Here is a 27,287-nt window from a genome sequence, read left to right as displayed (position 1 = left end):
GACAAAATAAGCAAAAATGACAAGAATTTGGAAAATTTTCAAAATTAACAAATAAGATGAAAAATTACGAAATTAAAAAAAATGATAAAAGTGACCAAATTGACAGAATTAACATCCAATAAAACTGACGAAATTGTCAAAAATAGCGACATTGACAGGATTGACCAAATTTTAAAAATTATAAATATATACAAAATTGAGAGAAACGAAAAAAAAAAACCGAATCGACGAAATGCATACAAAATGTTGAAAATAAACAAATTGACAAAATTCTAAAAAAAAATTAAATGTAACGAAATTGACAAAACTGACCAAAAATTAACTAATTTGACAAAACCAACCAAATACACAAAACTGATAAAACTAACAAAATAAACATAATGTACATAAATGCCAAAGTGAATTTTGTCGTTATTTTCGTTTTGGTCATTTTTGTAATTTTTGTCACTTTATGTCATTTTTTGCAATTTTTGTCATTTTGATCATTTTTGACATATTCGTCATTTTTTATTCTTTGTAATTTTTGTAATTTTTTGTCAATTATTACATTTTTGTCAATTTTGTCATTATTGTCAATTTTGGCATTTTTTTTTTGATATTTCTGTCGTTTTTGCCGTTTTTTCAATTTTGTCAATTTTGTCATTTTGGTAATTTTTTGTCATTTTTGTCATTTTTTTAATTTTTTTATTTTTTGTCATTTTTGTGTATTTTTTTTTGGTCTTTTCGTTGTTTTTGTCCATTTTTCATTGTTTTTTAGTTATTTTGGTTATTTTTGTCTTGCATTTTTATTTATTTTTATCTATTATAGACATTGTTTGTAATTATTGTATTTATTGTCCATTTTGTCATTTTTGTCATTTTTGTAATTTTCGCCATTTTTGTAATTTTTTTTCAGTTTTTGTTTTTATTCCTTTTTATCTTTTTATATCATTTTTGTTTATTTTTGTCATTTTTGTCATTTTTGCCATTTTTATCAATTTTGTTATTTTTGTCATTTTTGTCATTTTTGTTATTTTTGTCATTTTTGTTTTATTTTTGTAAGATTTGTCATTTGGTCAGTTGTTTTCATTTTTCTCATTTTTGAAAATGAAGAAATGAAAAAAGGACAAAATTGACAAAATGCAAAAAAAAAAAAAAATGTTGAAAATAACAAAAATGACAAAATTCAAAAAAGTTTAAACTTGACAAAACATAATTAAAAAAAAATGATAAAACTAACAAAATAAACACGATTGACATAAATGACAAAAATAAATTTTGTCGTTATTTTTATTTTTGTCATTTTTTGCCATTTTGGTAATACTTGTCATTTTTGTAATCCTTTTTAATTTTTGTTTTTTTTATCAGATTAGTCATACATATTTGTCTTTTTTTTATTTTGATTATTTGTGTAATTTTTGTATTTTTCATAAGTTTTGTAATTTTTTGTAATTTTTGTATTTTTTTTTTTTTTGTCATTTTTGTAAATTTTTATCTTTTTTGTCATTTTTGTCATTTTTGTATTTTTTGTCATAATTGTCATATTTATAATTTTTGTCATTTTGAACAATTTTGTCAGTTTTGTCATTTTTGTGATTCTTGTTATTTTTGTCATTTTTGTCATATTTGTAATTTTTGTCATTATTGTAATTTTTGTAACTTTTGGCATTTTAGTCATTTTTGAATTTTTGATAATTTTGTCATTTTTTTCAATTTCATCAAATTTTTAAAATTTTGACAATTTTTGTATCAATTTATTAATTTTCGTCAAATTGATCATTTTTGTTTATTTAGTAAATTTGTCAATGTTGTCAACCTTGACAATTTATTCAAATTTGTGAATTTTATCAATTTTTGTCAATTTGTCCATTATGTCAATTTTCGGATTTTTTACGGTTTGGTCAAATTTTTCACTTTTTTCTACTGTCAAATCAGACAATTTTGTCAAATTTTTCATTTTTGTCGATTTTGTCATATTTGGAGATTTTGTTAATTAAGTCGATTTTTGTCAATTTTTACAGTTTTGTAAATTTAGTATTTTTTGACATTTTTTTCATATTTGTCGATTGTTACGTTTTTTGTTAATTTTGTAAAATCTGTCAATTTTCATAAAAATATCAATGAATTTTCAAGATTGAGAACTAATTGCAATCGAATGAGTTATGGCTTGGGCCTATACACTATCAAACAATGCTCGATTCGATATGCCAGAAGAATCTTCGAAGTTTATATCATTTTGGTTTATTTTTGTCATTTCAGTCATTTTGGTCATTTTCGTAATTTTGGTCATTTCGGTCATTTTGGTCATTTTGGTCATTTGTTATCATTTTCGTAATTTTGTAATTTTTGTAATTTTTGTCAATTTTGTAATTTTTGTAATTTTAGTAATTTTAGTAATTTTTGTCATTTTTGTCATTTTTGTCATTTTTGTCATTTTTGTCATTTTTGTCATTTTGTCATTTTTGTGGTTTTTGTCGTTTTTGTGATTTTTGTCATTTTTGTAATTTTCGTGATTTTTGTCATTTTTGTCTTTTTTATCATTTTGGTTATTTTTGTCAATTTTTGTCATATTCGTTATTCATGTCATGTATGTCATTTCTGTCATATTTGTCATTTTTGTAATGTTTTGTCTGTTTTGTCATTTTTTGTCATTTTTTGTCATTTTTTGTAATTTTTATCATTTTTGTAAACTTTTGTCATTTTTGTTATTTTAGGTTTTTTGTAAGATTTGTCATATTTGTCATTTTTGTCATTTTGGTCAGTTTTGTCATTTTTGACATTTTTCTCAAATGTTGAAAATAACAAAAATGGCGAAATTCAAAATAAATTAAACGTGACAAAACTGACAAAATTAACCACATTGATTAACTAATTGAAAAAAAAAACAACATAATTAAAAAAAATGATAAAACTAACAAAATTAACACAATTCACATAAATGACAAAAATAAATTTTGTCGTTATTTTTATTTTTGTCATATCTTGTGATTTTTTGCAATTTTGGTAAGAGTGCTTGTCATTTTTGTAATCCTTTGTCATTTTTGTTTTTTTGGTCAGATTAGTCATATTTGTAATATCTGTCTTTTTTTCATTTTGGTTTTTTGTGTTTTTTTATTTTTCATAAGTTTTGTAATTTTTGTTTTTTTTTGTCATTTTTGTCATTCATGTCATTTATGTCATAATTGTAATTTTTGTAATTTTTTTATGTCATTTTTGTATTTTTTGTAATAATTGTCATAATTGTAATTTTTGTCATTTTGGACAATTTTGTCAGTTTTGACATTTTTGTGATTCTTGTGATTCTTGTTATTTTTGTCATTTTTGTCATATTTGTAATTTTTGTCATTTTTGTCATATTTGTAATTTTTGTCATTTTTGTAATTCTTGTATCTTTTGTCATTTTAGTCATTTTTGACATTTTTTGTATTTTTGTCAATTTTGTCAATTTTGTCAATTTTGTCACTTTTTGTCATTTTTGTCGTTCTTGTCTTTTTTGTCTTTTTGGTCATTTTTGTCAATTTTGTCAATTTTATCATTTTTGTCATTTTTTTATCATTTTGTCAATTTTGTTAAATCATTTTTGTCTATTTAGTAAATTTGTCAATGTTGTCAACCTTGTCAATTTATTCAAATTTTTGAATTTTATCAATTTTTTGTCAATTTGTCCATTACGTCAATTTTCGGATTTTTGACAGTTTGGTCAAATTTTTCATCTTTTCTACTGTCAAATCAGACAATTTTGTCAAATTTTTCATTTTTGTCGATTTTGTCATATTTGGAGATTTTGTTTGTCGATTTTTGTCAATTTTCACAGTTTTGTAAATTTAGTATTTTTTGACATTTTTTTCATATTTGTCAATTGTTTCGTTTCATGTTAATTAGGTAAAATCTGTCAATTTTTATAAAAATATCATTGAATTTTCAAGATTGAGAATTAATTGAACATTTTGCAATCGAGTGAGTTATGGATTGGGCCTATACACTATCAAACAATGCTCGATTCGATATGCCAGAAGAATCTTCGAAGTTTTGTTATTAGGAAAAAAAGGTAAACAAAAAGGTGGAAATTTTCGATGAATTTAAATTTTATTTCGCTATGGCTTTTTCCTTCCGAGATCTCTAAAAAGTAAGTAGAGTCAATTTTAAGGTCTTCTTTTAGATTTTCGAATATTATTTAAAAAAATATTGATAACTTCTAAGCGGTGCATTGAGTTTGAAGTTTGAAAAGCTGGTTTGAGTCTGTTGAGTTTGAGTTTGAGTTTAAAAACCTGGTGTTTTTCTTGCCATTGAAAACACGCCTGTTTTCTGTTGACAAAAGCAACAAATTTGAAGGATTGGTCTGGAATCAACGAAGTGTTTGAGCTGTTTATTGTACTGGAAAAAGATTTAAAATTATTTAGATTGATTCAAGTGTCGTCCTGTTTTAGTGGAAATGGGATGGATTTCTTTATGTCGGAACTTTTATTTGAACCCAATCAAATGGATAGAAAACACTGTTAACTTTGTTGACAAAGTAAAGAGATTAACTTTGCCGCTAACATGAAACTAACTTGACGGTCACTTAGAATTCACTTCGTAAAAAAAGGATAAAGTCTCCTGTAACTTTAAAATATCACAACATTTTTCATCTTACGAAAATCGCTCCAACTTTTGGAATCAGTAGTTCAAAATCCAAGCAATACATTCCATAGAATTATTTTCGTTTTTCGAAGCGTCACATGTAAAAATATAACATGAGTTTCCAAAAACTTCAGTTTTAAATTGATCTAATGGCGTTCAATTCAGACTGATGGAGACAATTTATATGTAGGATTCCTTCAAATTACTTGTTATTATTCGCTTAAAAAACGTTATCCCAGCCTCTGATCTACGATTTGTAAATTTCAATACAAACAGCTCTCAACCGGAGGAATTTCCCAAACATAAAGGTGCATGAGAAACATACGTTCGTTTATTCGCTCTCGAATCAGACAGAAGCCCTTGCCGTAGAAAAAATGAAACCGCGGTGATTTAATTTTCCCATGCACCTCGCCTAATCGAAACACTCTAATAAATACTGTAAGGAAAGTTTTTCCAACCCTAGCCCGGCTCGATCAGAAACGGGTGTGTTTGAAGAAAGTTGATGGGAGTCCGGCTAAGTGGGGGCGAATTTTTTAGTTTTCTTTCTTACGTTAAAGACTTCCATTTGAATCGAATTATGTATTGTATTTAAGAGTTCGTCGCGACCGCAACAAAATTAAAGTAGGAGTCCACCAGTTGAAAAATGACAGAACGATTTCTCCTAATAGATCAACCAAGGAAAAAAAGCCACGATTTTCTATGCGGTGAGGTCCATATAATATCCTAAGAATTTTGACTGGTTCCCTCAAACTCATCCTTTCGAGGTGAAGCATAATCTATCCCAATCTGCTGGCATGTGGCATGTGTTAGGATTAAGTAGCATAAAACATAACCTTCCCGGGAGAGATAGTAGGGGAAAAAATCCGAAAACTCAGCAGGAACTGGACCACCAACATGGCGTATATACATAATAAACGTAGGAGTTGAACCTCCCATACCGAAGGACCTACAACAGGTCTAAATGCGTACCAAATCAATTCCTCGGCACGGCGAACTGGAGCGATGGATATGAGAACTTAAACGCTCCAGGGGAAAAAGGAAACGGATGAAAATATCGACAGCTGCCTGTCTCTCAACGAAGAAGGTTGAAGAGAAGGAATAAAAAGGGACTAGGTATCAAGAAGAAAAAAAAGGTTCAATGTAACGAGTTGCCCGAATGGAACAAGTACGCAGAATAAGTAGCGAGAACCTTGATTACAAGGTCAGCTCATTGGTTCACGGCTTTCGTGTTTCTAGTAACGACAGGGCTACATGTTAATCCAGACCAAACTGGCTTCGTTTCATCAAAGTCAATGACCTTGAACCGGTCACCGGTCCGTACCTCACAGTGTAATAGCTGAGCCAACTGGAATCGTCAGCGGATGACGTCATCTAGAAAACAGTTGCGGGAACACGTGCAATCCACCACAGGGCACCCGAATCCAGATCGACATGTGAAAATCCGTGAATTCCGAGAATTTTATACTGATTGTACTTCTCCGGCCCGCAGTTTAGAATTATAATGTGTTTCACTTCACTCCGGGAATCATTCACACACAGTAGTATTGCGGGTGCTTCCAGCTGCTTCCACAAAACTGTTGTTAGGGCTATGAAGGGTAGTTGTTAAATCAACTTGGCCACAGCCATCACTTGGAACTTTGGTGGGATTTTTCTATCCCTATGACACATGATACTATATTTTGGAAGAGGAAGATATTTTCCCCCTACTTTCTATACACAACGCTCACGATGTAGAACACTTCCTGCTATCGGGCAAAGCCGACAAAGTTGGCCGGTCACATCCCCCCATCATGCCACATAAGGTTGGGCACACTTGTATGATTTGAATCAAATAATAAAAAAAAACACTGTAACACCAATCACTAATTGCCTTTAGCTTCTCAGGTGCTAACAACAACCGAATGTGATAGGAAATCTGTTCCACAGAATCCTTCCTTCTAGGAACTACGCGCGAAACCGATTCTAACCGATGCGACGGACTAGCAAACTATCTCCGGTATCAGGGAAGCGCGCACACAAACACCTCTAGACCAGTACTGAACCAGGCTGGCTGGATTGCAACGCGACTGCGGCATCCCCCTGGCTGGGCACTCACTCGGCGCTTCGTAAGATCTCACTTCCACTCACGCTCAGAGCGCATTCAGCCTTTTCGTCCGATTCGGTCGGTTCGGTACCGATCTGATAGGCACTCATCACTCCGTGAGTGTTTCGTTACACTCTCTCTCTCTCTTTCGTCTTTAGATCGGTTTTCGCTCAGTAGGAGAGTCGGAATGGGACTGCTGCTCACTTTGCAGTGCAACCAGAAATTATTTTAATTATTCTGAACGGAATCATAATTCATACAGTAGAGGGTTAAACCCAATAAATAAAGCTGTCAAAGCATGATCTACAGATTCATAACCTAGGAGCATTGAAGAAAGAGGCTGGGTCTTTCGGCCGAAAGTCATGAGGCCGAAAGCCATTCGGCCGAAGGACATTCAGCCGATGGACGTTAGGCCGAATGGGCTATCTGGCCGAACAGGCCACTAGGCCGAATGGGTTATTCGGCCGACGGTTATCCAGCCGAATGCTGTTAGGCCGAAAGGACGCTAGGCCGAAAGGATATTCGGCCGAATGATCACTAGGCCGAAAGGTCATTTGGCCGAATGGTCACTAGGCCGAATGGTCATTAGGCCGAATGGTCATTAGGCCGAATGTTCGTAAGGCCGAATGGTCATGAGGCCGAATGATCACTAGGCCGAATGGTCGTTAGGCCGAATGGTCATTAGGCCGAATGGTCACTAGGCCGAATGGTCATTTGGCCGAATGGCCATGGTTATTAGGCCGAATGGTCATTAGGCCGAATGGTCGTAAGGCCGAATGGATGCTGGGCCGAAAGATCATTAGGCCGAATAGTCATTAGAAAAAATAATCGTCGGGCCAAATGGTCGTAAGGGCGGATGGATGCTAGGCCGAAAGGTAGTCAGGCCGGATGAGCGTAAGGCAGAATTGACGATAGGCCGAATGGTCGTTAGGCTAAATGGATGCAAGGCCACATTCGACCATTCAGCTTTGCGACCACGGCCTATCGTCCATTCGGCTTTACGACCATTCAGTCTAATAACCATTCGGCCTTGTGACCATTCGGCCTTATGAACATTCTGCCTATCGTCCATTCGGCCTAACAGCTATTCGGCCTAACGACCATTCGGCCTCATGACCATTCTGCCTTACGAACATTCGTCCGTACGACCGTACAGACCATTCGGCCAAATGACCATTCGGCCTTATGACCATTCGGCTTCATAACCATTCGGCCTAACGACCATTCGGCCTCATGACCATTCGGCCAAATAACCATTCGGCCTAATGGCCATTCGGCCTAATGACCATTCGGCCTAATGACCATTCGGCCTAACGACCATTCGGCCTAATGACTATTCGGCCAAATGACCATTCGGCCAAATAACCTTCGGCTTAATGTCCCATTCGGCTTATTGTCCTATTCGGCCGAACATCCGTCGGCCTTTTAATCCATTCGGCCTAGCGACCTTCGGCCTAACATCTTTCGGCCTATCGGCCTTCGGCCGAATGTCCGGCCCCCTTGAAGAAAAGTAAACAACGAGTTATTTTATTTTAAGTAACTTTAAGCATTTTATCTGGAATTCAGCTATATTTCTCGATCAGAGTTGGTTTTTATTACAATTTTGCAACCTTGCACACAGTGGTAAATGGACCTAAAATGCTATCAAAATTAATTGCGGACAAATGGTAAACGATAGACATTTGAGGTCTTCACTAGGATTGGTCGATCTTGAATCGATCTTTGCAAGATCGATCTTTTGAGCTCAAACTTTCGATTTTTGGATCGATTCTTTGGTATTGGGAAAACCGATAAAATCGGTTTATTTTCGATCCGATCTTTCGATTTTTTTAAGTTCTTATTTTCAATGTATTCCGGATATTTTGAGATTCAGTCTCATGCGGAATTTTGATATCAGCTTACCATCTGAAAGTCTATACTCTCGAGAAAAACCTGAATTTTTATCCAATGCTCAAGTAATCGTTAGTTCATAGAACGGTCACTTGAAAACTTACTTAACCTTGAATTAAGCATCTAAAGCTTGTGTGGCCGAGATTTTCAACAAAATAGACCTACTTTAAAGCTAGCGAATAGCAAAAAATGAACTGACGAACTGATGAAAATTCATGAAATTTTGGCATCATAAATCCGCCTGTGGTTAGCTTGAAAACAAGAACATTTTGGTGAAAATTCTGACCACCCATGATCCAAAGCATTTTACTCAGCTCAAGATTCAAGTTCTTATCGAAAATTTCAAGTTCCATGATCAAAGCTCGGTAGAAGGATGTTCAGTTTTTGAATCAAATGTATTTCTAAAAAAAATAAAGCATTCGTTTCGTATTTACATTTAAATTATTATTCTAATTTAAAATTATTATTTGAATATTGCCTCTACTTTTAATGAAAATTATATCTAAAAAATTTGGATGCTTGAAGAATTGAACTTGAGCCTTCCAAGTGATAACTGAACGCGTTAATTTTGTACCATGACCTATGGCCGTGATGAACTGACTTAAATTATTTAAATTGTTTTTTTTTTTTTTTTTTTTTTTTTTTTTTTTCTCAAGGGATTTTAAGCTTCTGTGGCTTATTCATCCCGAATTTAAATTGTTTTGAACAGGTAAGTTACTCTATTTAGACGTATTCTTATCGAACCCGCATATTACTCCAACTTGAAAGTATGTCGTTTAGAGAAATAAAAAATTAAACATTCTGAAGTTGAATTTTGTATTGCTCATTCAATTTCATACATTGAAAACTATGAGCTTTGCTGTAGTTTTTCGCTATTTATTTAGATAAAATCAGCCCTCAGGCAGCACTCATCTTTAACAAAAATTTAAAAAATCGATCTAGCAAAGATCGATCCTTTTGCTTCGATTTTTTAAGGTGGATCGATCCCGGAACCATTCAGCTGAAACGATCTTGGGAATCGATCTTTCCCTGAAGGTCTAACGATCCTAGTCTTCACAACATTGTCATATTTTTTTGATGATCTTTCATATTCCTAAAAGAAAAAAGTTATTTTTTTACCTGGGAGGGGATAAAACCATTATTTTTTAAAATAATTAGTTAAGAGACTTGATGTCTTCACAAGAGTTGTAGACTTTATAATTCTAACAAATTTTGTCAGAGATACGAGCATTTAAAAAACAATACAAGTAATATTAAGTTTTATTAAATATATTTTTTAGTATACGATTTAGAAATTTGGTATATTAAAGAAAGTTGTTCAAATTGCTCAAACACACATTTATGTGAAAACTGTCAAATAAATATTTCAACTAAGTAATAGAAGTTTTATTACAAAATATCCAAAATTGTGCCTTTTTTCTGAAAGTTATAACCTTAAGAGTTCGGCCGAGTTCGTATAATTTTTTGGGGGTGGGTTTTGTTGGTCATGTTTTTGACTCATTGCTATATGAATTTAACATTAGTTTTGGATAAATTTTTTTGCAAACTAGCAATCAATAATCAGCTTTTCCTCTAAAAAAAAGTAAACCTACATATAAGAGAAGCGACGTCTGAGACACAAAATTCCAATCGATACAAAAGAACTGTCAAAATCGATTCCAATCGATCCGAGCTTTTGTCGTGGAGCTTTCAGCTTTCAAATTGAAAACTAAACCAAAGAGAGTATTGTGATTGCTGTTGTGGTTCAAGCAAATAATTTTAAAGCTCGTCATATGAACTTTTAATTACTCCGGTGGTTCGTGTTCGTAGTTTGAAAACTAGGTGATTGCTAAAAAAATTCAAGTCTTTCATACAGTTTATCGCGATTCACCGGGCATCAAGTTCAAAATTATTTTGTTAGATTTACAGAGCATTCAATTTAGAGCCACAAAACAGTGCTGAGTATTTTTCTGTCCAAAATTCTATAGAAATCGCATTTCAAGGATCATTCCTGAAATATTGCACCTCGCGTAACTTTTGATCTCATCGATAGAACTTTTCGAAAACTTCAGACATGCTAGCTTCATATTTCAACAATCACTCTGCAAAATTTTAATAAAAAATCTTGCGTAGTTCCAGAGATATTGCAGTTTGAATGAGAAAAGTCCAAAAAGTCCGATTTTCGTAAAATTACTGTTTCTCAGGCCACACAAACTCCAAAACGCCCAAATTTTGTGATATAATAGTGTGATAGTTGATCTATCTAAAGCAAAAAAATGATCAAAAAATATCATCAGAGTAAAAAGTTATGGAAGTTCAAAGTCGAAGTGACAGTGCGCTTGTTTCCAATTTCTATACAATTATGAACGGTACTGTCATCTTGAGAAACATGGTACAGAAGCTAACACGATTAAAAACTCGAGTATCTAAGCTTATTCAAAAATGGTCAAAATCAAATAAGTGCCAAATTTAACAAAATCAATTTAAAAAAATCACGAACGCTCTTAAAATAAAGCGTAAGGCTCTGAATTCTCATATACCTGTTGAAATGTACACTTTTTTACGATATTTCAAACTGAGTTTGATTTTTTTTTTTTTCAAAAACTTAACTTGTACTATAAAAAAACAAGTGTCCACCTTCTTTCGTGAACACTCCTTACAACCCTATTTCTATAAAAAAATGGCTATGACAATATTTTTACATGCGTTTCATCAGTTTCTCTAAACAGAATCCATATGTTGTCACCCTTATAAAATGTCAAAGAACACTCCCAATATATTCCTCAAGTTTATTTATAATCTTAATCGTTCAAAGAACTAATAAATCGATCGAGCCGAACACTTGGCAGCTCTGATCCCGAATGGTCGATGTCGATACGGTTCTCACCAGCCGCTCTTTTGGCGCTCGCTCTTCAAGAAATCGTATACAAGGCACTCACTCGCAGCTGAGAGTTCCTGAATCGAATTTGAGACATTCTGGATGGCCGACCATACGCTATAGGTTGAAATTCCGTATTTTGAATAACACACTTTTGCCCACACACACATAGATAACTATCAGTCATTCATTAAGATGAAGATGAGATGTAAAACAGCCCATGAAATTGTAATCTTGTATCGGGGGGGCCGGCCCGATTTCTGAATCTAATCGCGTTCAAAGTAATAGGGGCGGTGCAATCCGTTCCTGGGATCTCTAAGCTTCTCGCACCTGTTTGCAAATCGTGAAACAAATAGGAGAAGGAAAAAATGTTAAATGTTGGCGGTTAGTTTAGTTGAATCAGCTCTGATTAGGCTGGGAACAAAAAAAGCGAGTTGTATTTCATCGTATTCATGAGGTTGAGTGATATTCTCGGAACCTTCAACTTATTGACTGGGGTTTAACCCCAGTTTTAATCACGTTTCAGGAGGCAGGGTGAACTACTGCCTGTTATTTTTCGATGTGCACTTCAATGAAAGGGGGAGGGAGGGGGGAAAGAAACAAAAACCCATCGAAATTTCAACGTTTTTTATATGTCTCCTAGGTGGACGTTTATCCTACATTGAATTATGGTCAAAGAGTTTACTTGATCTAACAAGTGTAAAGTTCATGTTTGAGGACATGAAAGAAGTTCAAAAGACTCATATTGACCTCATCAACTCCTGTCACGACTGCCTCTGGATCATCTCCTAACTTCCTTAAAACAATCTATAGACTACCTGTGCTAGTCTGTAACTCCTGCTTGTCTCAAGAACTGTCATGAGGTCCTTTTTATTGATCTTGAACGTTCAGAACCGAAAATGGTCCTTTGAACCAATGAGTTCCTCCGATAAAGATTCACCTACGTTTTCTTCTTCTCGCAGCTATCACACAAGACTCTCATGTCGTCAACCACTTCGCAAATATTTTAGCAGTAATCGATACCACACTCGCCGGAGCAGATCAGAACCATCCCATTCCTACCTTATCACCCACTCAAGTCAACCGAAAAGAGCTCCCTGAGTGTTTCACTCATACTCTTTTGCTGCGTCCGACTTCGGGCTGCTAGCCAACAAGCAACGACGACACAAGGAATTCAAGTTCAAGTTCTTGCTAATTACAGAAACTTAGCGGAACCATATTATGTGCATCATCATTAGTAAGGGGCTTGTTAGTTTGTCGTCGGCTGCTGTAAATATCTACATTAGGTGCAATACTCGCGCCGCAACGCAACCCATCAGTGTATATTCCTGATGGCATATTTGAACTTTGCGGTGCAGGCAATGCTCAAATATGGGAGTGGGGCTTGTGATGAAACAGCAAGTCACTGACCGGAAGACCTTGAAACGGCGATGATTCGCTGGGGCTTTGGGCTAACATTTAGTTGCTATTTGTCACCCTGATTGCGCAATATATAAGAAAGAAAACAGAATAAGTAGGTAGATAATAGTATTTTTGTTACCATTTCTCGGAAATTATGACGATTTGCAAAGCTAATTTTCTTGAAAAAAATAGGCAAAAACAAACCAGTTATACATCATCCCATGTCATAATCGAATGATCAAATTGGACGCTGAACTTGACAAATCAAATTGACCGAAATCGCCGTTTAAGTAGGTAAACGTACTACGCACCAACTATAATGGGAGATTCGTTGACATTCGGTGTAGAAAAAACACCAGACAAGTTTTTGCGGGTGCAAATCTATTGGGAGTGCAATGACACACCACGAGGACATGGATTTTTGTACCATGTATATTAGTGCGATTTGGTGATTGTCATCACGCGCGGAAGGATAGTCCGATACAATGCAATGTGTTGATGATGTAACTATTTCGAATTAAACACTTTAAAATAATAATTTTTTCAGTGTTTGTATGAGATAACTTTGATACCATCCATTAAATATGGGTATAAAAAATCGATCGCTCTACTTCATTCGTTTTTTTAAACATCTTCCAATAAAAACACTTTCAATGCGGAAAAATCTCGGACAGGAACAGGTTAATTTGTAGTGGCATACTAAATTACTGATGATTGATGGGAAAGGAAAAGCTAGGAGTGCACAATCGCTGCAATGTCACAACGAAACGAGTAACGTCCGTTGACGGTTCTATTCGATAAATTTGTTGATACTTTATTCAGTAGTCAACAGTCCAGTAATAGTCTGAAACCATTCCCTTACGACATCACAGTACGGAAGGATTTTTTTTATATCTTTTGGAAGATTTGTTCAAAGCTATTGAAAATGTCCAAAACCTTTCAAGGACCCTTTTTTTTTAAATAAAAGGTATGAAAGCCAGCGTGTTTCCATTTTAAGATTCCTGGTTTTTTCCCAGTTTTTCGATTGACATTTTATAATTTTCTCTGTTTTAAAATACACAAATGAATATGTTTATCAGGGTTTGTAAAGGAGTAGGAAAATAATTGAGGCCCTTAGGATATATATAGTATATAAGTACATATACCAATCGAATCTTCATGTCTAAATCTATATCTGGTGCAAAACTGATACATTCTATAATTTTGTTAAGACTTTACTTTTCGATTGAATTAAAACGACGATCTTACAGTTAAAAATAAGTTTATCGCTTACTGAATTTGTCTATTGAGCTATTGATTTTAAATATAATCATCAACGATGAATTTCGTGTGAAATACGGATTTATATTTTACTCAAAACTTAAATTTAAGTTTGTATTATGATTCGAATTTTAATTTTTATTTCTAATGCAAAGCTCTAGTTAATTGCTGCTGATTTTTATTCGAATTTAAATTTTATTCTTAGCAGTTTGAAAACAGAATCCGTTGAATTTATTTCTCCAAAGTATTCTGAAATTTTGTTCATATTATCGTCTTGAATACTCTGAATAAGGTTTATAATTGTATGATTTTAATTTTAGCTCAAATGACAAAAATTGAACTTAATTGTGAAAAACTATTTTTTTAACACTATGAGACATAAGTTCTTCGCGCCTTTTTTGCTTGTCAATAATTTAAATTTTTATATTTGGACAAATTTTTCAGTAGTTTTTGACATGTAGATAACATGAACCAGAAAATTTTGATTTTATTAGATTTTTTTTCGCATAAACTTAAAGTTTGGTTACGATGAAAAACGTGTACTGAATATTGTGATTTTTGATAAATTGTTCCTTTCTTTACCCCAATTCAAAACAGTCAAAATTAAGAAAACTAACAAGACAAATTCTCAATTTTTTATCTGGAGTGTATAAAAAATGTAAGATGTATGAGCTGAACTCAAAAATCCCGATTTTTCAAAAAAAAATCGACCTTTTCCCTCATTTTTCTATGGTATTTAGATTCCGATTTTAAATAAGATGATGATATCCGCTTTTGAGAAAAAAAATAAGATGATACCAATGAAATTTAGATTGCAGCAGGTTAATTTAGGAAAAAAAAATGATCCACAAAGATTTTTCCCGGTTTTGATTTGAAATTTCAGGCTTTTTCCCGGTTTTTCCGGTCTCATTTTCAATTCCCGGTTCGATATCCAAGCTGCATTCTCTAGTTTCAATAATACGTATATTGGCTGTAAAAAAAACCTCTATATAACTCATTCTAATAAAAATATTAAGAATAGTTTCGTCCTTATGAAATAATACACGAGTTTCAAACATTTTCCCAGCACATCGCAAAAATATCGTGCACAAATGGTGTACAATCTCAAACATTTCGCTAAGTCAGTTGGCGAAAATGGAAGAAGAAAGCATTGAAGCGGTCTAAAATACGTTTTGGAAGTAAGGAGAGGAAAGCAGCTTTGTGGATAAAAAATTCTGGGCAGAAACTGGGTCCGGTGGATAAAACTTTGGACGGGAAAGTCGTGAGTGCTTATGCCAGTAGGAAGACTGAAAAATTTTCTCGGGGGCCACTAAGAAACGATTTTTATTTCAAATGCCATTTCAGAGAAAACATTTTTTTAAACTAAACAAGGAACTTTTAAGTAGAATGTAGTTTCTGGCAACTTTGAACAATAATTGTTAATACATCACGTGCAAATATTGCGGAAGAGTTAATCAAATCGAGAATATTTTTTAAGGAATTTAAGAGCAAGCTGTCATTCTTCCTAAATCGAGACATGAAAACCTGATTAGGGTCGTTAAATGCTAAATTAAATTCGTAATTCATTTAATCACACTTTCACCAACTAAAATATTATGTTAAAAAAAAAATTCAAAAATAAATATTAAAATGCGTTTAATTTCATAATTGATCGCTTTGTAAATGCATCATCGAAAGATTTCAGAGAAAACATTTCTTTTTTAAATTAAACAAGGAACTTTTAAGTAGAATGTAGTTTTTTTCAACTTTAAACAATAATTGTTAATACATCTCGCGCAAATATTGCGGAACAGTTAATCCAATCGAGAATATTTTTTTGAGGAATTTAGCAGCAAGCTGTCATTCTTCCCAAATCGAGACATGGAAACCTGATTAGGGCTGTTAAATGCTAAATTAAATTCGTAATTTATTTAATCACACTTTAACCAACTAAAATGTTATGTTAAAAAAATATTAAAATGCTTTTAATTTCATAATTTATCGCTTTGTAAATGCGTCATCGAAAGCAGATTCAATAATTCCCTTATGACAATTGGGAAGTAACATTGAGATTCCAAACTTTAAAACTAAAATTAAAAGAATAAAGTTCAAATTCAAGTTTATTATACCATAGCGCTCCTAGTTGTCGGATCTGAAATGTTTTCACAGTACTTTGTTCGGAAATGTTTCCTTTATCAGTGCTGAAAATTTCATAACGATTCGTTTTGTTCCAATGAAGTTACACGTAATGGAAGCCGCGAGGCGAAAATTAATTTTGGACACCCACGTCAAAACCCCGACGTGGTCTGATTCAAAAATCGTGAAATCTGATTTTGGGCGGCTTCCTGGCCAAAAATTTTACAAAGCCACTGGTCGGGGGGATGTCCCCGCCAAGTTCAAATTTGTTTTTGCCGATAAGTTGACAAGAAAGTGGTTGATCTGGCAAGGTATTTGCAGCTGCGGACGAAAAACCCAGGTTTTTGTGAAAAACAAGACCATGGACTCCGAAATGTACAAGGAGGAGTGCCTTAAAAAACGTTTTTTTTTTCGTACATTAGATCTCACGAAGGACCAGTAAAGTTTTCGCAAGATTTGGCATGCTGCCACTACAGCTAGGAAGTACTACAGTGGCATTGGGCCAACGAGTGTATTTTGTCGAAAAGAACATCAACCCACCCAACTTCCCCCAATTCCGCCCTATCGAAAATTTTTGGGGAATTGTCAAGCAGAAGATGAAGAAAAATGGTAGAACGACTCGGGATGCAACAGAGATGAAGAGATTGTGGAACAAAATGGCCGCTGAGGGCAGTGAATGGCCGCTGAGGTCAGTGAATAGGGTGTCCAAACTATGATGAGTGGTTCTAGACGAGAAGTTCGAAATTTCATCAAAACAACATCGAAATAATTTTTTTCTTAATTTTCCTTTGGAGTGCATTTTGCATTTTGATTACAAAACATTTTTATTTCGTTTACATAGCTCCGAGATAGACCCTTTTTAATGCGTCCAGATTTTGCGTGATCCATGCTTTAAATGTGAAAAAAGTTGAATAAAATCTGAATGAAGATGAAATGTTTAAAAAAACATTAATTTCACATTGTTCTTACTCATACTTAAGCTTTGAACACTCCATATTGTCCGGTTTATTAATTTATCCGGAATAAAATTCTGAAATGTTAGTTATAAAGTATTTTAGATGATTTAGAATTTATCCATAAATTTCATATTTTTGAAATTTCCCACAAATAATGCAAAACTTTAAAGTTAACGCAATATACCTGAAAATTGTGCAAGACGTTTTTACTAAATGAAAATAGTAGAAATTTTCATTATTCAACCTATTCTGTACTGTAAATCCTATTCAAAAACTGATAATTACTGTAATTTATTCAAATTTCGACAATGCTGAGAAAAAGATATTCCCGCTGCCATGAAAGTCGTATTTTTTTTTAATGTTGAGAATTACATATTTTCAGATTCGCGTGGACCTCCAATGAAGAGGAAAATTATGGCTTGGCCTAGTTGCCAAAATATTTAGAAAATAAAAATGTATGTTTGTCTGTCTGTCTGTTCCCTCTAGACTCGGAAACTACTGAATCAATCATTGTGAAGATTGGTATATAAGGGTTTTTGGGGCCGGAGATGGTTCCAAAAATGCTTTCAAACGGCACCAACTTAAAGGAAGGGGGGCTCCCATACAAATTTAATAAAAATATGACACATTTTTCAGAAACAACTGAAACGATCAACGTGAAACTTGGTGTGTAGCCGTTTTCAAGACTGCTAATGGTTTTCAAAATACTTTCAAACCCCTTCAAATCCAAAAACGGGGCTCCTATACTAAATTAACAAAAATTTGACACAATTCGAACAATTTTTGTAATCTTCTGAACCGTACAACGTCAAATTTGATGTGTAGCCATTTTCAGGACCGGGAATGGTTTCTATAATACTTTCATACTTCTCTAAATCCAAAATTGAGGGTTCCCATACAAAATTAACAAAAATTTGACACAATTCGAAAAATTTTCGTGAACTACTAAACCAATCAACGTGAAATTTGATGTATAGCCATTTTCGAGACCCGGAATGGTTTCTATAGTACTTTAAAACCCCTCCAAATCCTCAAAAGAGGAGCTCCCATACAAAATTACCAGAAATTATACGGATTGCGAATTGCAATTTAAGAAAACTTCTAAATCGATCAACGTGAAATTTTGTGTGTAGCCATTTTCCAGACCGAAAATGGATTTTATAATAGTTTCAAACCACTCCAAATCTAAAAGGGGGGGGGGGGGGGGGGGGGGGAGATATTGTATTTATAGACGTTTTCCATCTTATTGAAAGAAGACCCTCATATTCAAAAAATGTAACAAACATATTATGAACAAAAACAATGTCTTAGTGTTTTAGTGTTATTGTATTGTAGATCCCTCCTAATTTTTCTTAAGGGTGTCTTTCAACCATCGAACAATAAAGCTATGATTAGACTCAAAACAATCTAGAAGCTCAGATGCCATGAAAAGTAGTTTGCCTTAAATAATGTTTAAATTTAATTTAAAAGGAAGTATGTATATTTAAATTATAATAATTTTAACGCACCTTATTTTTCCCATGGAAGGGGTAGCAAAGCAGACCGGGTCAGCTAGAGTACTAATTCAAATTTTCTTGACATGATTAAAAGTCCTGCACTAAAAGATTTTCGCACGTAAAAATAAAAGTGCAATTACAATCTTCCCGAAGTTCTGTCTATTCAAACTGTGCTCATCAAAGTACAGACCCCGTTCGTTTTGGCAACATTCGATTTTGGCAACATTCGATTTTGGCAACATCCGGTTTTGGCACATGTGCCAAAATCGAACGGTTTTTAGAAACAACATTACCTTTTAGTTTTCGCTATAACAGGACCAATATAATTTTGATAAAGACCATACATACGTTTCTACGTTCTGAAATGGTGATGAAATACAACAACAAAAACTTTTTTTTTTAAAATTTATAAAGTACTTAAAAATGATAGAAAAGAGAAAAATTCAAAAAGTTAAAAAACAAATACAAACAAAAGACTTGAAATGACAAAAAAACAACTGAAAAATGATAAAGAACGAAAAAAACAGCAAATATGACAAAAAATAACAAGCATTATAAACAAAACAAGAATAGTACCGAATGCATAAACAACATGATAAAAAATTAATAAAAAATGACTAAAATGGTCGGAAATTGAATAAAAATAACGTTAATGATAATAATAATAGATATTTTTTAAAAATAAGAGAAAAAAATTTAAGAAAAAAAACCGTTCGATTTTGGCAACATTCGATTTTGGCAACACAAAATGTTCGGGCATGTTGCCAAAAACGAACGGGGTCTGATATATAAGCAGGTATCCATTTGATTAGCACTTATCAAGTCAATATTGACTGTTCTACTAAATACTACCCACACTACTACTGACAGCCGCGAACGGCAACAGTGTTGCTAGCGATGGTCGACACGTGTTACAGAGATTGTTATTATATGAAGCTACTGTCTGAAGCTGGTAACTAATTATTGAACGTTCGACCTTGTTATTTTCACCCTCCTCCTGTCCAACTGCTGCAGTGCAAAATACTGGAACTTGCTCCCGGACCGAGTACCCCGGGACAGTCTGTCGCTTCGAATCTCGATTTCACATTGTTTACCTCGGCAAATGACGACGGCTGCGGCAAATGGCGATACTGTTCTGCTGCAGCGGAGATCCGATATGTCTTGGCGGCCGGTGGATGCGGACGCTAATAAAAGGTAACATGCCTACACAGAATAGAACTGCTCGATTCGGGAACTGCACAATTAAAACCGATGACACATTTGTATAAATATAGTTCGATAAGACGACGAAGACAAACACAACAACGATACACTTATTTAGACCAACAGTTTCTAGGAGTGAGTAAACTTATCCAGGCAAACGAATGCGCCAAACTATCAAACAACAACAACACATCCTGGAGAGATTGAGAAAACGGCAAGAAAGGTAACACACAGGGAGAATCTGCTCCCATCAGATTCTTGATCAGACTCGAGTAGCTCCTCAGGTTACATTGTGTAGTCACAGACAAAGGCATCAGCTGAGAACCTGTTTTTTTTTCGTCCGTTTCAGTTTTGAGCTAGTCTACTCCCATATATTACAGCTGGGTCGTTGAAAATGACGCTTTCTACAGGTACAAAGTTTAAGCGGATCAAAAACGGTACCTCCCACCGCAAACCATAGTGAAAACGGAAATGGAGGTTGCCAGACCTTTCAAAAGGTGATGTTCTAATCCTGTCGTTTTCCTTGAGTTTTTTTTAAGTCTTGGCTAAGACTAAGTTGTATCTTGAATAAACCCTTTGAATATTATATGAAATATTTGCCAACTCTCTTTTCTCCCCTTTTGGTGATAGGAAGAGGGAAAGGCTCCTCTCCCACATTTTTTTTTGCACAACTGAAAAACTAATCGTGCAAAACAAACCAAATTTAACACAGGAGGATATTTGGATTAGAGAAATGATTTTATGATTACTTAAGACCCACCCTTCTTCTAATGGGGGAATGAGAAGAGCGGGTAGCTTCCACACAATTTTTTGTATGACTGGAAAACATATAAAGCAATGGAAACAAATTTGACAATACAGGGCGTTAGGGCACGATAAATGTTTCTATGAATTTTGGTTACACATCCCTCCTTCCAGTGGGGCGATAAGAAGAAGAAGGGGGTTCCTTCACAATTATTCGAGAACTTTTCAAGCAAATGGAAACAAACTTGGCATGGAAGGGTAATTGTATTCGAGTAATCTATCTATGATTATTTGAGACCTCTCCCTTTGTCCGTTGGAAAGATAGAAAGTGAGGAATACAAAAAAGTTCCTATTGATAACATGTTTACAGCATTTTTGAACTCAGTAAACTGAAAGTCATTTCCAATGTAAAATCGGGCGCTGAATCCGAAAATGAAATTCAAAAAAATCTCAGTAGGACCGTTTTTGAGTTATGCTCCAAATATGAAATTTCGAAAAAATTAAAAAAGTTCTTGTACTCAGATTAAAATATCTCGGACGGCATAACAGTAATTTGAAATCCCTCTTTTGCATATTGAAGGCGAATAAATTTTCTATCAATCATCTGAACACTGTTTTTGCGTTTGACCAACAGTATTGTTGATATTAGTGACTTTATGAGAAAAAAAAATTATAAAAAACGCATTTTTTAGAGAAAATTTTGTTTCAACGAAAGTTTTAGACTCGATGGTAGCATTTAAAAAATCTGATTTGCTTTTGCGCTTGAATGTCAATTTAAAACAAAGATTTCAAGGGGTTATTTATCAAAATCGGTTGAAAATTGAAGAAGTTATGGCTACTTTACCATAACTGAAATTTTTGAAGTTTTTAATAATTTAACGAACCGCAGTACACTTATCATAGTATAGGAAGAATGGAACATGATAAATCTCACTCGCTCTAAGTCAAAATTATTTATTAGCTTACCAGAAGGTCACATGCCAAGTTTCAGGAAGATCTGACCATAGGGAGGGGTTGCTTAAGTCCGAAATGTAAATAAAATTTTGAGGTATTTTGCCCGGAAGGAACGAAAAATACTGGATTTTCATCAATAACTTTTTTCATCACTAGCTGATTGTTTTTTATGGTTGATTTTCTTAAAGCCTAAGTTGAGACAAATATTTCACCCGAAGACTGTAACTCGATTGGATTTGAAACAGAAAAGTCTAAAACTTTCGTTGAAACAAAATTTTCTCTAAAAAAATGCGTTTTTTATATTTTTTTTCTCATAAAGTCACTAATATCAACAATACTGTTGGTCAAACGCAAAAACAGTGTTCAGATGATCGATAGATAACTTATTCACCTTCAATATGCAAAAGAGGAATTTCGAATTACTGTTATGCCGTCCGAGATATTTTAATCTAAGTACAAGAACTTTTTTAATTTTTTCGAAATTTCATATTTGGAGCATAACTCAAACACGGTTCAACTGAGATTTTCTTGAATTTCATTTTCGGATTCAGCGCCCGATTTTACATTGAAAATGTTGGTCAGTTAATCAAGTTCACGATTTTTTTTTAAATTTTGTAAACTAGTGTAATTGGTACTGCTCCCTACTTCCTGTAGAGAGATAAGAAAAGGGAGGGGGTCCTATCATAATGTTTTCCATCGTTTGAGAACTTTTCAAGCAAAAGGAAACAAATTTGATATGGGAGAGCATGTGGTACAAGAAATGGTTATACATGGGGACTCCTCCAGTCTTCATTTGGGGATATCGGAATTGACAAGGGGCCCTCATAATTTTTTTTAAGAAAAAAAAAATGCTATAAGAGGGTTTTTGGGTGGGTATGAAAAATGGGTATGATTAAAAGAAATACCTTCATCTTTATAGCAGTAGGAGACTGGTAGGGGAAGGGGAGGATTCTCCTATACTTTTTTACATAAATCGATGATGATAAGTTTATCAAGCAAAATGGACCTTATTTTATAAGAGAGATTTTTTGCGTACAATTGGCTCATCAAACTTCTCCAACAAATGGAATCAAAAGTGCTATATGACCACCTTCTAAAAATGTTTTAGGATGCTCCGTGAGCACTTCTCACTTTGAAAAGGGTGAGAGTGTAGATTGCATACCAATAAAACATATATTTAAGCCACAGCACTCATGAGGCTTTAAAACAGAGTAAAATTTGATCTTGAAAAACAAATTTATGTGGAGATCAAATTTCAGTGAATAATATGCATTAAATCATCTGTGTATTGCAATTCGACACTCCAACTGCAACCCTCATTTTAAAGTTGTTGCTTATGAATTATGTTGGAATTTGAAATAAAATGATGCCTACGAAAAATCATCTTTAAAATTCACAATTTTCATCTCTATACTGCTGGTCTACGCAAGAATGTTCCACGTGACTTTTGGGTCATTTTCACTTTTTTTTGCAGAAAACGGTTTTGGTGTAAACTTTCGAATAAAAACACTAACAGATGTACCTTATTCTGAACTTAAGCAAAAAAAAAAAATAGGTTTCTAGGCAAGAATGTCACACTGGACACAATTTTATAAAAATGCTGTTTTTTTATCCGCTTCTGAAAAACAGCTGATTTTTATTCAAGCAGTTATATATAATGTTAGTCAATGTTGATGACTCAGAAAAAAAGGTATTTTGGTGCCACAAGTGCAAACTTTGGTCAAGTCATTTGTTGTGTCCGGCCTTAGACAACACTTCTGGAATTGAGTGAAAATTAACATAAAAAGATTTCTTTTTTTTTTCTGATTCGTAATATCGGTACTCTTCAAATCAGAAGAGAAACCAACGTTTACAAGAATTAACTTTTGATGTTATTGCTAAAAAACCTCAAGTGTCTACTACCAAGTTCCCCCTACTACATTCGAAATGCGATTTTAAGCCTCTTTCAGTCCAAAGAAGGCTCGTTAGTATTGAAATGGCATCTTATTTAAAAAAAAATGTTCTAAGAATGAATATAGTTCTAAGCACCTAACTATAATAATAAAAAACAGTTTTTTTACTTTTTTTAGAGACTTTTCAAACACTGAAAAAAAATCTCTAATAAAAGTAAATTAGTGTTATTTTTAAGTTTCTCTCACAGTTCTCAATAAAATATGTTTTTTAATCTCCAATTCATGTTCAAAAAATGGCAGTTTACTATAGTTAATAAATCCCATTTTTTCTAACTAACGTGTAAGATATTGCCAAGCTCTAATTTTAACCAAATTGAAAGCTTTCATATCTGATTTTTTTTTTCAGATAGAAATATTTTGACAAGAACAACAAACGAGATTTTTTTTCTTTTTTCAACAATTTTTCTTATGATTTTTTCACATCATACTCTTGGAAAACCACGATTTTTGAAAATGTAAAATTAAAAAAAAAAAATTCACTCACTAAGACACTCCACTTTCCTCAGAAGTTCTAATTTTGTTGTTTACTCACGTTAAAAGATGATTATTGCACGGCTCTTTCGAATTAATGCGTTTTTTTAGAAACAGAGACGGATTGAAAGTTAATCTAGCGTATTGAAATATCAATCACAACAATTGACTAAATAGAGATGCAATAAGTTCATTTTATTGTGTTTAGAGTGTATCAAATTTTTTTTTCAAAATTTTTGAAATATAATCTCTTAGTCTTCAATCTGTAAGTTGAGTGTAATCTACATACTAAATTTGATTTAAGGTTGAAAGATCTTCCAGTGTTGTATTATTCTTATACAAAAATCTTTAAAAAAAATGAAAAGTATAAAAATTTTACATCTTTGAATTAAGGTTTAACGTTAAGGAATTATTTCAATTTGTTTTCCTTTACATCAATCACGCTTAGAAAAAAGTGAAGGAGAGTGAATTAACTTGATTTTAAGTAAGTTGACTTTATTTTCATGTTCCTGGAAAAATATAGTAACTTTCCCTCTTTCACAGTTTCTAGCAGCATGGAATTCCAAGTAACAATGGTTCGAAAATTGGGACGGTACGGGATCCCATATAAGAAAAAGAAGCATTTTTGTGAAACGATAATGGTGAATAATAGGAAAAATTTAAAAAAAAAAACAATAAATTGGAATCATTTGAACAAAACCTTGTATGCAACAAAATTGCAAACAATCTAAATTAAACAGAATTGAAAATTCCCAGTTTCCATTCCATCCCAGTTTCCATGCTATTTGTCTTTGAAATTATTTGAATATTGTATTAATTTATCGAATTTGAAATTCTTAAAACATTATTTATTTCCATTCGACCTTTTCGAAAAATTTTAACGGTGGGAGGTGGTGTCGATGTTTGAAACAAGATGAATCTGATATTTCTTACGGCCTTAATTGATCTTTGTAAAAGAAGGAATCAAGGAACCCCAGGTACTAAATGCCCTTATATTCCCGTATATGATATGATGCGTTACTTTCATTCAGTAATAATTTTGTTTAAAAATATTTTTCACGTCTATATAAACTCTGCATTAAATACAATATAATTATAATATGGATCCGACAAAAATTTCACCGTACTTTTTTCTTCGAAATTTAACCACTTGATTCAAGAAAGAATAGGTGCGTCTTTTCAAGAAGATTTACACAAATAACTATTTCTAACGAACGCTTTGAACTGAGAAAATGAGGGAAACCTACAGCCAACATCTCAGTAAGTATTTGCATAATGCATCTTTTGGCATAGTAGTTTTTTTCATACAAGGTTAGAGGAATTACCTACGTATTCAGAAACTAAATCATCAGTTGAGCATTTCTTCAGAATTGAAATTTCTGCGGACAAACCTGAAAAGAAACAAAAGGAAAGCAATTAATCAGTTGAATGAATTTCAAATGAAACATTCTCATCGAACATTGTGGGCAAGTCGGACCCATTGCTTACAACAGGCAACCAATAATTGCGTACAAGTGTTGCATACTATTGTTGCATCCTATAGTCGAAAATGGAACCAGTTCACTTAAATAAACAGTAAGATGGTGATTGATGATGTTTTTACGAAATCGGTTATTGATTCTATCATTCATCAACAAAAAATTGAGGTGAAATGATTGATTCCCTTGCATAATTAGCCACCTTCGACGGTCATTGATAAAAAAATCCAACAAATAATATAAACACGTAAGAAAGTCAGCTTAAACTAGCAAAAATTGATTGGCCGGATTCCAAATGCATGTGCCTCACGCTTCGATCGTTAACCGCAAAACTAGAACTTTTGAGGGACAAGATTTAAACCGCGGTAAACATGGTATATCTCATCAATCCAAACTGCTCGAAGCGGCTTACTGGTGGTTTTGCGTTTTTCCGGTTACTGGTTTAAGAGCACCCTCGCCGGTTGACCGACCAGTTCAGCCGTTCGCTTCCGCACCCGATTGACGGACAGTTTGAGGTTAGATTAATATCACGAACGGGTGCGTCACATTCGTGTAAACAGAACCGACCGATGATGAAAGGCGGAATTCAAGCCGAGAGAACCGTTGCCACAATTGAAGGCTTCAACTATCCAACTATCGATGAAACTGGGAGACAAAAAATTAAATCACACAAACTCACACACAGACTAGCAAGTGTCGATAATTGATTGATCTTTCTCGAATCGTGTTTGATGAACGCTTAGTTAATAGAGCACTAACTTAAGTAGCTAGTAGAACACTAACATTAGCGTACAGATAAGGAACGTGTTTGTGCGAAGAATGTGACGGATGCCGGAGAGCCCCCTTATTAAGTTGCCATTCACAAGGTCACAACAATTGTCGGCAACCTGTCAACAACTGAATGCTGTCATAATCCTCCGTATTGCTGCTCTCGGTAACAAATGGAATCCCGCTTTAAAGAAACGTAAAGAATTTCCCACGCAGAAAAAAAAGTGTTCGAAAGCTTGCACTGCTGATTGTTGACAAACTTGCATTCAAGGTTGTCTTATTTTTAATATGCTCGAAATAGCTCCATAGAGTTTTTCCCAATAATGCGATTGCGGCACCGTTACCAAATTGATGCAGAATGTGCAATACTCGGTTGAGTGCTGAATGCATTTCCGCACTTTCATGTGCAGCAACAGTTTCACTGGCTAAACTTGAGGCAGCGTCTGTAGGTGGTGGATTATATTGCATTCCACAAAACGGTGGCACCAATACAACGAAACGAATGCCGGTGGCAACGGACGGACGCACGGGGGATCAGTCGAGAATTGATTGTTTTGGCCGCTATTCCTTAACCGATTGTTTGTGGTTCAAAAGCGTCATTCGGTCGATTCAAAGTTGCCATTGATGAACGAGTAACGAGGCAGTATGGCAAACAGGTCAGTTCGAAACCGGGAAAGGGTTGTGTTCCATCTTGCTGCTACACATTTTTAAAACTAGCTTTGTTTCATCTACTAACAGCAGAACAGACAGACGCTTATAGCTCTTTAGTCCGCTATTTAGTTAAATAATATTCTTACTAAATTTTCAGTAAACTTACAAATAAACAAACTCCACCCAGTGTTAACTAAGGCGGAAAAAATAACAGTCTTCTCTCGTTACTTTTGATTTTCTTGTAAATCCCAGAAGGTGGGAATAAACAAAGTTCAAAGTATTTATTAAAAATCGATTAATTTACCTAATATTCAAACAAACTGTGAAATACAAGAATTTTCACACCTTGAGCAATTGAGATTTTTTTCAAAAAAAATAGACGTTTCGATTTGTGCTATGAACACACATT

General features: G+C 33.8%; 1 protein-coding gene across 6 annotated transcripts in view; it reads right to left on the bottom strand.

Annotated features, from left to right (window-relative positions):
- Positions 1–27,287, bottom strand: part of LOC129739106 (protein roadkill) — a 221,105-nt gene that overhangs the window by 44,496 nt on the left and 149,322 nt on the right. The window contains exon 1 of one of the 6 annotated variants that reach the window (XM_055730512.1): positions 19,752–19,770. The exons of 3 other annotated variants lie outside the window; for them this stretch is intronic. Coding sequence is in view for 1 of the 3 variants with exons in the window: in XM_055730515.1 (XP_055586490.1) it covers positions 5,921–5,970 (50 nt within the window). In the remaining 2 variants the exon portion in view is untranslated. Of the gene's footprint in view, positions 1–5,920; positions 6,640–19,751; positions 19,771–27,287 lie in introns of those variants that run through there. 2 more of the 6 variants (XM_055730507.1, XM_055730515.1) reach the window with 2 other exon arrangements.

Source organism: Uranotaenia lowii, chromosome 1, assembly GCF_029784155.1.
Source record: "Uranotaenia lowii strain MFRU-FL chromosome 1, ASM2978415v1, whole genome shotgun sequence".
Taxonomy (NCBI): domain Eukaryota; kingdom Metazoa; phylum Arthropoda; class Insecta; order Diptera; family Culicidae; genus Uranotaenia; species Uranotaenia lowii.
Note: the sequence above shows the minus strand (reverse complement) of the source record. Positions and strands in the feature narration are given on the sequence as shown.